This window comes from Hyperoodon ampullatus, assembly GCF_949752795.1.
Source record: "Hyperoodon ampullatus genome assembly, chromosome: 10".
NCBI classification, from domain to species: Eukaryota; Metazoa; Chordata; class Mammalia; order Artiodactyla; family Ziphiidae; genus Hyperoodon; species Hyperoodon ampullatus.
The window spans coordinates 38671840-38684469 of record NC_136923.1 but is presented as its reverse complement, the minus strand read 5'-3'; the positions used below and the strand labels follow the sequence as shown (position 1 = coordinate 38684469).

General features: G+C 57.3%; 1 protein-coding gene across 3 annotated transcripts in view; it reads right to left on the bottom strand.

Annotated features, from left to right (window-relative positions):
• The window catches only part of CACNA2D2 (calcium voltage-gated channel auxiliary subunit alpha2delta 2), a gene marked incomplete at both ends in the record, with an annotated part of 136477 nt that overhangs the window by 13701 nt on the left and 110146 nt on the right, over positions 1–12630 (bottom strand). For all 3 annotated transcript variants that reach the window (XM_079713133.1, XM_079713134.1, XM_079713135.1), the window contains 9 exons: positions 476–554; positions 652–759; positions 999–1157; positions 1260–1359; positions 1491–1541; positions 2246–2303; positions 2497–2628; positions 5908–6049; positions 9493–9537. In XM_079713133.1, coding sequence (XP_079569259.1) covers positions 476–554; positions 652–759; positions 999–1157; positions 1260–1359; positions 1491–1541; positions 2246–2303; positions 2497–2628; positions 5908–6049; positions 9493–9537 — 874 coding nt within the window. The remainder of the gene's footprint in view (positions 1–475; positions 555–651; positions 760–998; positions 1158–1259; positions 1360–1490; positions 1542–2245; positions 2304–2496; positions 2629–5907; positions 6050–9492; positions 9538–12630) is intronic.

Below are 12630 nucleotides of genomic sequence, written 5' to 3'. Positions count from 1 at the left end.
CCTCTCTTTTTGGTGTCATTTCCTCTGAACTCATGTCCCCTTTAGTGCTCCCTGCCATTACCCTGTGAATGGGACCAATGACATGGAAGGGGCTGTGAGTGTAGGGGTGTAAGGAAGCAGAACTGGGATGAAAGGAGGAGCCTGAGGCCTGAAGTCCCTCATTCTAGGATGGCAGTGACATTCAGAGTCCACCTGGAGGCCAGGCCCAATTGCATGGAGAGTCAGATTGACCAGAAAACAGATGCAGGAGCAGACAAGCTAGGGACAGATGAACAATGGACAGTCAGATAGGCGGAAAGATGCTGAGTCAGATGGACAAGTTAGCCACATAGAGAGATGACCAGTCACATATACAGAGACTGGATGAACAAGCAGCTGGAAAGCTGGACATATGAAGGACATGTGGACAACCAGCCCAATGGATTGGCAGGACACGGCAGGCAGGCCCTGTGGCAGTGACACCCGGACAAGGTACCTTTGTTGGTGCAGGCCATCCACTGCAGGGGTGTGACGTCGTAGTTGTGCTGCCCCACGGAGAAAGTGAACACGCGCACCTGTTTGGGGCTTGAGGTTACTGCCGTGGCCGCCAGAGGGCAGCCCTCCCCTGTACCGGGCCAGGTCAGGGCAGCCCCCACCTGGGCTGAGCCTCACCGTCCGGTTGGGCCAATTGTACTTCTCAAAGACGTCCTGTACGCGGTCCTCACCGCCGTCCGTGAACATCATGATCATCTTATTGCAGTTGGCACGAGTGATGTTGGACTGGGCAGGAGTAGGTGTGGGGTCAGGCAGCTTTCAGCCCCTCCCCGGTCCCCGGGTGGGTCTCCTTCCCCAGAATGGGCCTGGCCCTCTGGCTCCCCTACCCCACAGCAGACAGTGCTATCTGCCCAACCTGCCTGTTGGGTGCTAACAAGGCCATCTATCTTGATTTCCCTGGGGTGTCACCAAGCCTGGGCCCTTGCCTGTCCCTGGCCACCCACTCGCCCACCCAGGGGGCTCACATTCTGCAGCTGATCGAAGGCATACTCAAAGCCGGCCTTGTAGCCTGTGGTGCCCTTGGCCACCATGCCCTGCACAGCCTCCTTGAACACCTTCTTGTTACGCACGTTGGCCTGAACCAGGTGTGTGAAGCATGACACAGGCTGTGCCTTTTCGTTGAACTGCAGGGACAGTGAGGGTGGTGAGTGGCCTCAGGCTGGCCCGGGCAGGCAGGGGTTGCATGGGGCAGGAGGGAGTGCCCGCCTACCGCCCTTGGCACTCACCGAGGCCACGTTCACATAGTCATCATCGGAGAGTGTGTCCAGCATCTCACAGACAGATGTCTTCATCAGCTTCAGGGTCAACCCGCTCACGCTGCCACTCCTGGGGGGTGGGTCACGGAGGCACCTGGTCGGCCTCAGGTGTTCTCCTGCCGTTCCCCCATGATGTTCCCCAGCAGCAGATTCTAGTCCCTAGCCCCGCTCCCACCCCACCCGCCAGCATCGCTCACTCACACATCCACGATGATGACCATGTCCTTGGGCGACGAGGCCCCCTGGATATACCTGCCCAGGAGAAGCCTCAGTTAGGGCCAGCCTCACTGAGACCCTGTGGGTTCTTCCTTCCTTCACCCACATACTGATTCAACATGTTTCTATTGAGCATCCACGGCATGGGTCAAACAGGGTTCTAGGCACTGAGGATACCACATTTAATAAAGCAGACAGTCCTTGCCCATGGCATGAGTGACCTGGTCCCCCAACGCGTGAACAACCCCAAGGAGGGGTGAGCAGGTGATCCAGAGAGGCTAGGAGGCCTGTTCCATGGCCTCAGTGGCTTGTCATTTCCCCTGGCCCGGGCTGAGGCGCCAAGGGCAGAGTCATAGCTGCATATGGGATTGAACAGGTGGCAGAGGAGGAGCCCAGGGAGTACTGCAGGAGAGGCAGAGCAGAGGGTAGGGGTGTCTAGGGCTCAGATGGGTACAGCAGGGGCTGGCCAAACCCACAGAGGATACATCCACCCTCGGGAACCCCCACTAGCCCAATCCCTCAGTCCCGAGGGGGTGGAGTGCCAGGCAGTGGACGGGGGGCAGAGGCAGCTGGGAGGCCTGCCTGGGTGATGGGATCCATTTTCCAGTGGCAACGATGTGTGAAATGAAAATTGGATAGAGCTGGCTGCGCCCTGCTTGGAGGCCTGGTTATCGGGAGGGAGGGGAGCAGGCGGGAGAGCTGAGGGGGTGTCCCTGCCCAGCCCCTCCTTGCTTGCTCACCAGGGTCTCCTTCGGACATCATACAGGTCGATTTTCTTGGGGGCTCGCCATGGGGTGGCTGTGGGAGGAGAGGAGGTGACTGGGGACAGGCAGGGAAGGGCCTGGGGCTGGTAGCAGGCCTTGCAGCAGTGGCCAGGCCACCCCACAACCAGCAAGGTGACTGTCCCGCCCCACGCACCCCAGGATGAGGGGGCCGGGAGATGGAGGAGGGTGGGGTGCTGAGTGGACTGGGGAGATGGGCTAGCACTCACCTGGATAGTAGCGAGTGACTCCCGTGGCACTGCCGAAGACCTGCCACAGGAGTGTGGGGTCCTGCCTTCGGTTCTCGATGAACACATTCTCCAGGGCCTCCGTCCAGTTGAGCTCATTGAGGATGACGGTGGCTAGGGGGGAAGCAGGGGGCTGGGGTGGGAAGCGCTTCGGCTGTTCCCCCGCTGAAGCTCATCACAGCGACACCCATGCATGTGCCTCTCACTTAGAAAGCCTCACCTGCTCTCTGCCTACCCAGGTCTCCCTCACTTCCCAGGGCTCAGCTGGGGCTGCACCAGCTCCTCCAGGAAGACATCCTTGTTCTCATCCCAAGAAACAGCTCAGCCTACCCTTCGGCCAGGCTCCCCATGATCAGGCAGGGCAGCTGTGGCCTGTGGCCCCTGCAGAGGGGCCACCCAGGTGGAAGGGAGCTATGAGCTGGGATGCCCATCCAGCCTGCTGCCTGGAGCTTGCGGCTGGTCCCCTGGGAGCTCACCCACTCAGCATGCACTCCCGGCTGCAGCCACAAGAAAGCAATTAAGGGCTCAATGATGGTGCTGGAATTATTCAGCTATTAAGGTACCTGATAAGCTGGAAGCCACTCAGCTCCATGATTAATCAACTGGGGCCAGGAGCAGGCAGGGGTGGGGGCGGGGGCTCTCGGAGGGACGCGGGCTGTGCCATGATCCTGCTGCAACACTGGCACGTGCACTTCCACACACACACACACACACACACACACACACAGCCTGCATTTGTATACTGCATGCAGGTATACAACAGGTGTACCTACATCTAACCTCTGTGTTTCCAGCCAGATGTGTCATCCCCTCACCCTCAAACCTACCTGCCCAGCAGCCTCACTGCTGCCATAGGCACAGGGTCACACATGCTCATACCTACACACCACTCTGCCCTTACAGGAGAACACCAATGGGTCCTGCTTTCACAACCCCCCACCACAAGTTACCCCACCCTCCCCCTCCCTCAACCTCTGTGGCTGCACAGGTGTGACGCCCTGGCCAGACCTAGCCCCCCACACACAGAGCAAGGCTTCTCTCAGATGGATGGACTCCATCCATCCTCAACCCGGGCAGAGACTTGGGATGGCTTAAGCAGTATGCAGCACCCCCAACTCAGGACAGCCCTAAATCTGCCCAATGTGTGTGTGTGGCACATGTTCTCACATGTGCAGTGCACCTGTCTCCGCGTGTGGGACACTCAGAAAAAACAGCAGGAGTTGGATACCTGCTACTGCCAGGCCTCTGTATTGCACCCCCTCCCTTGGGGGCTACTTTTTCCTCCAACTTCTCCCACCTCCTTTCTTTCCAGGTGGACCCCTGACACCATCACCTCTCCCCGAAGATCCATTCCCCAAACGGGAACCAGAGCATGTCTTCCAAAGGCTCTGCTCTTCTTTTCAGAGAAGAAACCCTTAGAACAGATGAAGAGCTGTGATTTATTTTTTACTTTATTTTATTTTTTGGCTGTGCCGCCTGGCATGCAGGAGCTTAATTCCCCGACCAGGGATCGAACCCGTGCCCGCTGCGGTGGAAGCGCAGAGCCCTAACCACTGGACCGCCAGGGAATTCCCAGAGCTGTGATTTAAAGATACAAATGCTCCAGGCACGGCCCACAGCCTAGGGGGTGACAATATATTCTGGGGCATTCTTCCCTCTGCTCTCTCTCTCCAGACTGGGGGGCCTCTGCTGTCTTGTCTGCTGCCTAGTCCTCCCCCTCTACTCTCACTCCCTTCTCTCTGGCCCTGCAGCTTCCCTTAACTGACCATAATGTGAAAACAAAACACATTTCTAGCATTGGCTGTGCCTATTGAACAGTATGTTATGGTCCTGTTCCTAATTTAGAAACTTAGTGAGTTGTACAATTTCTATTTTTCTCTTTAAGGAAAAAATAAAGTCAGGCTCTCAAACGTTTCACACAGTACTGTCTGCCCTGGGAGAGTCTGCCTGGCAGGTCCCACCCCTCACTGGACCTCAGTTTCCCCATCTGCACATGAGAGGCTTAGAGCAGACAGACCATTCTGGGAGCCCCTCTAGCTGCTGCTGGTAGAGGGGTGTCCCTGACTCAGGTCAAGGGCCGAGAGGAGACCTGGCTGGGCTGTCCCTGCAGGTAGCCATGACCACATGCACGCTCACGCATACACTGTGAGACACACTTGTGCACACACTACAGCCCCCCACCTGGAAAGGGCGTGCTGCTCAGCCCTGTGACCACACACACACACTCACGTGCCCACACCCTCAGATCACACCGAGCTTGGAAATGGGGACCATGCCCCCTCAGGCAGGCGATTACAGATTTAATTAAAAGTGACACAGTAAATAAAAAACATATAAAATGTAATTTGTGTGGGTAGCGAGGGGTGACTGGGGAGGGCGGTGTGGCTCCTGTTTTAATTAGCGTGCCTGCCTGTGATAGTGCCCCTCGACTGGCTCGGGCAGGTGGCCTGTGGGTGGCCCTTTGGAGGGTGTGGGGGGCATCCACCCTCACTCCTGCTTGAGGCTGCCCAGAAGGCCTGGCTGACCCTAAAGGTGGAGGGGCCTCCCTGAGAACCCTGGAGGATTCCCTGCTTTCTGAAGACCACGCAGAAGTTCTGGGACCTTTGCTTCAAGAACCTCCACCCAGTGGGCCTCTTGGATTCTGAGGCTACCCTGTAGGTGCCCATAGCATTGTGTCAGAACCAAGAGACTCCGGGGCCTTAAATCCTGCAGCTAGAGTTCCCCATTCAGTGTTTGACTCTTGGCCTCTTCTCCCTACACCTCCCAAGTTCTTCAGGAAGTTCATCCTCATGTCTGACTCAAATCCTTCTAGCTGTAGTGACCTGGTTTCCCCTTTGTGCAAAGCTATACTGTCTCTGGAGCTTGGCATCTCAACCACCCTCTACTCAATCCCCCTGACCTCCATCTCCACCTCCCCCTGCTCACCAAGGAGAAGGAGGGAGGTGTTACAGGGTTGGTGTCTGTGAATGAGAAGTTGCTCCCTGTCCTGTGCCCATCTGATGTGGTAGGTCCTCAACCCTTCCTGCATGGGGCCAGGGAATGGGAGAGGGTAGGGAGGAGCTGCTCTGGGGGCAGGTGGGGACTTGGCCCAGCACGTGGGGTAAGAGTTGTGTGCATGCATTTGTGTGAGCCCGTGTATACACATGGGCAGGAGACCGTGCATGCATAGCGGTGAGAGGCTCGGTGTTTTGTGTCTTGCTGAGAGTTAGTGTGAGGCTGTGCCTGAGAGTGGCTTGATGCCTGCGTGTGGGCGGGTCTGAGAGGTGAGCATGTGTGACCTTGGGTGTAGGGGGCTGAAGGTGGATGGGCACCTGGGACCTGGCAGTGCCCAGGCAGTGGGCCTTGCCCCATGGTGGGCGGGGAGGGCTGCTCCCGATCACTCTGCACACTCACAGCCTTTGTAGATGTCCGTGGGGATCTGCACAGCCGTGTATGAATAGTTGACCTTGTTCTTGAAGTTTGAGTCCTCAACGAAGTCCAGCCGTAGGGTGCTGGCCTTGGACCCCTTTTCCACATCCTCACTCTCAGGGTCGTCCTGTGGAAAGGGACCCCCCAACCATGGCAGTGTCAGGGCCGGGAAATAGTGGAGTGGGGTTGGATAGCACTGCAGGCAGGGGGGCCAGAATCTAGGAGATAGGGGCATCTCAGAATCAGAGACTACTGCAGAGACAGAGAGATGGAGAGACACAGGGACAGAGAGACATGGGGTATGGACCCCTTGCCTGGGAGGCCCGTGACACCCACCTGCCCCACCCACCATCCCCACATTTGCTAAACCCAAATTCCAGGGCCAAGACCAAACCAAGCCCTTCCTCACATCCTTGAAAACCAATTATCAGCGAAGGAGGCAAATCTTGGAGCTAGAGAGGAGTGGGCTGCAGACCCCCTGCTCATAAGGACTTGCTCTGTGTAATCACAGGGCAGCCTCAGCACCCCGTCACAGGAGCTTTGCAATGTACACCCCTCAACTTGGCCCTACCTTTGGCACCAAGTTCCTTTGGCACCAATGAGAGGGCCCTAGCCCTGTCTGGGGGAGGGGCACCACCCCCTGCAGCAGGGTGGCTCTAGGGGCTGAGCTGGAGAGCGGGGAGTCCGTGGGAGAGCTGGGCTCGGGTCGGGGCTAGCACTGAGACCTGGTAACATCCAGAAGGAGGGTCTGTGGTGCCTGCTAGCAGAAGGACTATAAAGGCCCCCGTTGACTTTCTAAAATGAGTTGCAGCCGTCTGACAGGTGCCAATTACAGCATCTCTCGGCCAGGCAGGCTGGGCATGCGCCGTGCGCCCCTGCCCACCACCACAGGCTGGCAGGAGTGGGTCTGCGACTATAGTGTTGATGCTGCAGCCGAGGTGGGGGGTGAGCAGGCACGGGTGCAGGTGTGCAAGGGGGAAGGGAAGATGGAGATAGAGAGTGAAGGGGAAGATGGAGAAAAGCCAAATGGGGAGGCGAGGAGAGATGGAGAGCCAGGCGAGGTAGGTGCAGAGCTGGGGGTCTTTGTGCCCTGGGAGGAGGGAGTATAAGCAGCTGAACCAGCCACATGTTCCCTCACTGCCCCTCAACGCCCCTGTGACCACCTTCAGCACCAGGCTCAGCTCATTTTCTCTCCCCAGTGGATCTCACGTGATGGCTGACCCCACTGCTCAATGGGTCCTGGGCACACCTCTCGTGTTCCTGCCGCCAGGCTGTCTGTCTGGGGAAAGGGTGATCATGCCTCCCCACCCAGCCAGCTGTGCTCTCCCCACCCAGGGAGTGCTCTGGGTGCACCCTCAGGCCTGGGGAATGAATTACTGCCTGGATGGTGGGTGCAGCTGGCTGGAGGGCCTGCAGCAAACACTCTTTTCGTCTCTTCAAGATTGGATTTTGTAACAGCAAAATCCAAGCCATCTACTGCCCTGCCATTGCCCCTCACCCAGTGTGCCACCCCTCTGCCCACCTCGGCACACCCTAGGAGGACCCTCAGAAGCTCCTGGATGCTGGGTAAAGCTGGGACAGGCAGCTGCTGAGCATGGAGGCCAGAGCAGGGAGCTGGCCGCCTCTGAGGTGTGAGCCACTCACATTCTGCTGGGAGGAGGGGCAAGTGCGGGAGAAGAAAGCCCCCGAAATGTCAGCGGCAGATGAAGGGCGCTGGAAAATTTAATCTTCCAACTTTCCCAACTAATGTGACATTTGGATTCTGTTCTGATAAGCTATCAGCTGGTGAACTTTTTGCTTCCTTCTTTCCCCCCTTACCCCCACCTTCTGGCTGGTAATTTAAAAGTAAATGGTCTAGAAAGATCTTTAACTGTACCTCTGGCAAAGATTAAAAAAACAAAACAACGTAACAGGCAGGAGAGTTGGGGAATGTGTACGTGCTGATATTTATACCGGGGCTGGGAGGGCTGGGATTTTGGCCTAACTGACCCTGGCCCAGCCCCACCCGGGGTGAATCTCCCTCCCTGTGCTGTCCCTAGCCCCCCAGCAGATGTCCAAGGGGCTGGGGGCAGGGAGCCAGTGATTTAGAGCCAAGGGTTGGGGGCTGCTGGGAGCAGGGAGTCCAGGGAGGGGGCCGGGCACCAGACTGGCCAAGGAGACCCCTCAGTGTCACCCCGACGCCCAGGGGCTTTGTACGGTGGGCAACTGCAGTCTCCTGGTTTATATTTAATGCACTGATTGCTAAAATTACAGCCCGCTGCTGAGGGGGGTAAGGAATTAGATTCAGGGTCTAATTAAAGGTTTGTTCTTCATTTGAATTTCAGATTCCAGCTTTAATTTTAGCAACTTCTCTGGGAGCCACGGAGGCTCAGCCAAGGGGGAAGCACACCTGCTTTAGCCCACCCACCCCTCCTTCTCTGCGGCCCTGCCTGCCTGCCCGCCTGAAGGCTCACCAAGGCCAGCCTGGCACCACAGACCCTCTGCAGGAATCCCTTCCTGCCTGCCTACCTCTTGGTGCCACTGGATACCTCCTTCTCGCCCCAGGCAACCCCCCAGGCCAATAGGCTCAGGAGTGGGGGTCTAGCTGTTGGGTCTTCTGCACCAGCCAGCACAGGTGGGGCCCCAGAGACTGAGTTGTGACATCTCTGTTTACAGAGGAAATAACCAGGTTCAACTACTTTTGCCTCAAAAGCAGGCAGATGAATTTGGGCCTTGACAGGTTCACCAAAACAGTCTGTTCCATGTGCCCTGCACCCTCAGACACTCTTGTCTCCTCTGTAGACCCCCTCACACCCCAAATGGTCACACTTTCATGTGAGTCCTCTGGTGACGGGGACCTCTCTCTGTCACAGGGCCACCCAAGCAGATGTGAACCAGTCAGTGAGGCAGAAGAGCAGTGTAGCTCTGGGTTCTCCGGTCAGTCCCAGCACCACCACTTCCGGGGTGGTGACCCCTGATGAGTCAGAGCCCTCTCCTTCATCTGAAAAACAGGCACAGGGACTGGGCTGCCTCTACAGCTGGGGCGAGACTGACTTAGCCCAGGGCCAACACTGATCGTGGGGCCAGGCTGTGGGGTGGTCAGCACACAGAAGCCACTTTCCCCTCACCACAGGGAAGGGTACCTGCACTCACCTGAAACACACCTGCATCCTGGCCCCGCCTGCCTACCTCCAGGAAGCCCTCCCCACCTGCTCCCTCTCTCCCCTACTCTCGCAGCACTCAGCATTCCTCTGTCCGCCCGATGCTGGCACCTGAACTGACCTAGGGGAGGAGGTCCAAGAGCCTCACCACCCTGCCCAGGGATGGGGCTGGGCCCGCCCCACACTGTACAGTGAAGCTGTGCCCCTTGGTGCCACAGAGACACAGCCCTGGAGGGGTCAGGGCCTCTAGGGAATTGTGGGAGGTGTAGGGCGGGGACCTGTGCAGCCACAACTCTGCAAGGCCAAGCTCAGAATGCTGAAGAGTGCTGAATCCTAACACTCATTTTACAGCTGAGGCCATGTGGTCCCAGAGAGGCGGGTGTGGCTCTGGCAGCTCCCCATCCCTGCCAGCATGGGTGGGGGCACTTACCAGCTCAGCGTCGGCCTTGGCATCATAGTACACGATGTCTTCCTCCTGGTGGGGAAGAGATGCCTCATCACTCATGGTCTCCTGAGGTGCGGCCACGACCCCCAGCTCTAAGGCCTGGAATTGCCCCCTCAGATTCCTCTGGGGCAGAGACCGCCTCCTTACCCATCCAGAGCTGCCATCCAGGGAGGGCTGGATGAGTCAGGCTGGATGCCCCACCCACACCCCAGCCAGACCGTCCTCAGGAGTTCTCACAGGCACCAGGAGGATGTGGTACCCCGGGTCGGTACCCCCGGGGCTCCCTGACTCTAGGATCAGGGTCTCTGCACTGCAGCCCTGCTGGGAGGTAGGGTTAGAGCCAGCCTATCTGCAGAGACTCTGGCTGAGGCAGTACCAAGGGGGAATTGAGGAAGATGGAAAAATAGAGCCGAGTCTGGGAAAGAGTGAAATAATGACTCGACACCGCATCTTCCAATTTCTTCTATTAAAAAGCCTGCTCATTACAAGCATGTACTTATTAATTATCTGTGATTTGTTGTGAAATGCAAGGGGGTTTACACAACAGGAGCGGGAGAAAACAAAGCCCGGTCCCCGTGCCTGCCTCCCAGCCCTTGCCTGCTTTTGCTAGCACCGCGTGTCCTGGCCTCGCCCGCCTGCCCGCCTGCCCGCCGCCTGGGTTCTCAGCCATCTGCACATCATAATCACCGGCCACCCCAGGGACCCGTAACACAAATGGGCTAATTTCATGTTTAATGATCTTTAATCAGAACTGAGCATGGCTGACAGCGGCTGCCAGAAGGTAAATCTGGTGCCATCAGGTGCCACCCGCTCAGGAGGGGCCACCCCACCCCCGCCTTGATAGGCCCTAAGGCCAGGACACAAGATAGGGCCACTGTCCGAGTCACCCTCCCCTGGTGCTCCTCAGCCCTGTTTCGTACAGCAAAAACGTGCAGCATGGCCCTGGCAGTCCCTTGTTCACTGGGAGCCTGTTTCTTTGTGGTCTGCAAATGGGGGTGATGACCAAGTGTGCTCCCAAGGGTCTGGCTGTAAAACAGCAAGCACAGAGCCAGCACTTACTCCATGGTGGGCCACCCCTTGCCTGGGCCTGGCTGGGCCCCATGTGCTGTGTGACCGCAGGGCTGCACTGTTCCCTCTCTGAGCTCAGGCTCCTCGTGGAGGGAGGGACTTAGCCTTGGTGACTGTCCAGGTGCTGGGTCTGAGGCCACGGTTTGAGGTGGTTGGTACCGGGGCTAGTTGTGGGGAACAGTCATGGGTTCTCTCCCACCAGAGGTCTGGGGGGTGCAGGCCACTGGCTGGACCTATAGGTATAGTCCAAGCATTCTGGAACATTGACTACAGGCCTGGCGCCATGCCTGGGCAAGACCACACCTCCTGATGACTGAAAGACCAAAGTTTCAGTCCTGTGATAGGCCTCACACGCACTGCGGTACAGGGTTCTCCCAACAGCCCTATGACCCCGTTATACAGATGAGGAAGCTAAGGCAGGGATAAAAAAGGCGTTGCACCCTGGCTCCATTCTGCCTTCTCAACTCATCTCCAACCCCTCCCACACCTGCCCAACCACCCGTCCAGAGAGACTGGAGCTCAGGTGGGCCTGGGGTGGGGGTGAGGGCCGGGGCCCAGGCTCCAGGGTGCTCAGCCTTTCCCTGGGCCCAGCTCTGACCCAAGCACGTAATGAAAGCTGACATTACATCAAACACAATAAGGAGTTTCAGTTGATGAAGAGCATTCCTGAACACACAAACCTATTAAACCGAGGGGAAGAAATATCAATTCAACACAGTCGCTGGCGAAAAGAAAATGTGATTTGTTATCTAAAAGGGGGTTATAAACACGGCTCTGATGCTCTTTCCCTCTGTAATGAAAATAGGCAGGCACGGTGGGAGGACTGCAGATTAGAACATGGGGCTTCACTCACCAACTTTTTAGGCAAACCTTCTGCAAGGGCGGGAAAGGGCATGGGTGATGGGTAGGGGTCAGTGGCTCTAGGCCTCCAGAGTGACCTTCACAGTGACCCTCCTCTGGGCTCTCCTCACAGACCATGCCTGGGTCCTGCCTGACCTGGGCTGTCCCTGGGACACCTGGCATTCACTGGGCCACCCCTCCAGGTACTCCAATGGCTCCCTTTGTCTCTTTGTCCTGCTGTTTCATGGACTCAGTGGAGGATGAGATGTTGGTGGCATCAGTGACACAGGGGGAATGTATCACACAGAAGGATTCTAGCCCCCCCTTCAGACTGCAGGTGAGGCTCAGGAATCTGTATGCAGTCTTGGTGCCCCAGGGGCTTGGATACACGTGGGCAGGACTCCTCCCTACCTCTCCCATCTTGAGAGGGCCCATGTCCCTTCCTTGGTAGAGAGTGGCATTAGCTATGGATGGTGGTGGGCAAGGTCACATGTGTGAAAATACACTGTAAACCCAGCTGTGGCGCTATGTTTGATATGATGTGGAGCTGGGGACGGGGCAGGATGGGACCATTAGGGTCTGGTAGGAGGGTCGCTGGAAAGGCCTCTGGTCTGCTTTGGGCTGCAGGTGCCCCAGTGTCCACCACTAGTGCCCTGTCTCTGGGACACAACAAGGAGGCGGTACCACCTAGCGATTATGTGCAGGGGACTTGGCAAAGGGTCCTGGCCTCAAATCCTGACCTGAACATGTGAGCTCTGGGATCCTGAGCAGTGAGTGAAGACTGAGGCTGAAGCCTCACAAGTCCCTGTGGCCCCATGAGGACTCCTGGAGGTCACCTCCGTCTCACCGATGAGGCAAGGGTGCCTGTTAAACCCTTCAGCCTCAGTAAGGCTTTACCTCAGGGTTTTGATTTTCCACTTGTAAAATCAGAATGATGATGCTAGGAGGACAGGGAGTGAGGCCTCTCCAGGGGTTCGGGCCAACCCAACCCATGAGTGGCCCCCTTAAGCTTGTAACTTCACAGGCCCGGGAGGGGTCTGAATGTGGAAGAAACCCTCTGGTTGGGGTGAAACGTGTGTCCTTAATGTCCAGGGTACACACCTCTGACACCCCCTCCATTACGTGGTATTTTAGGGGCCATTTTGCACAAACTGGGCAGGGAGTGGGGGGAATCACCCCCTCTGAACTCACACACATGCCTCCCCCCAAAAGTGG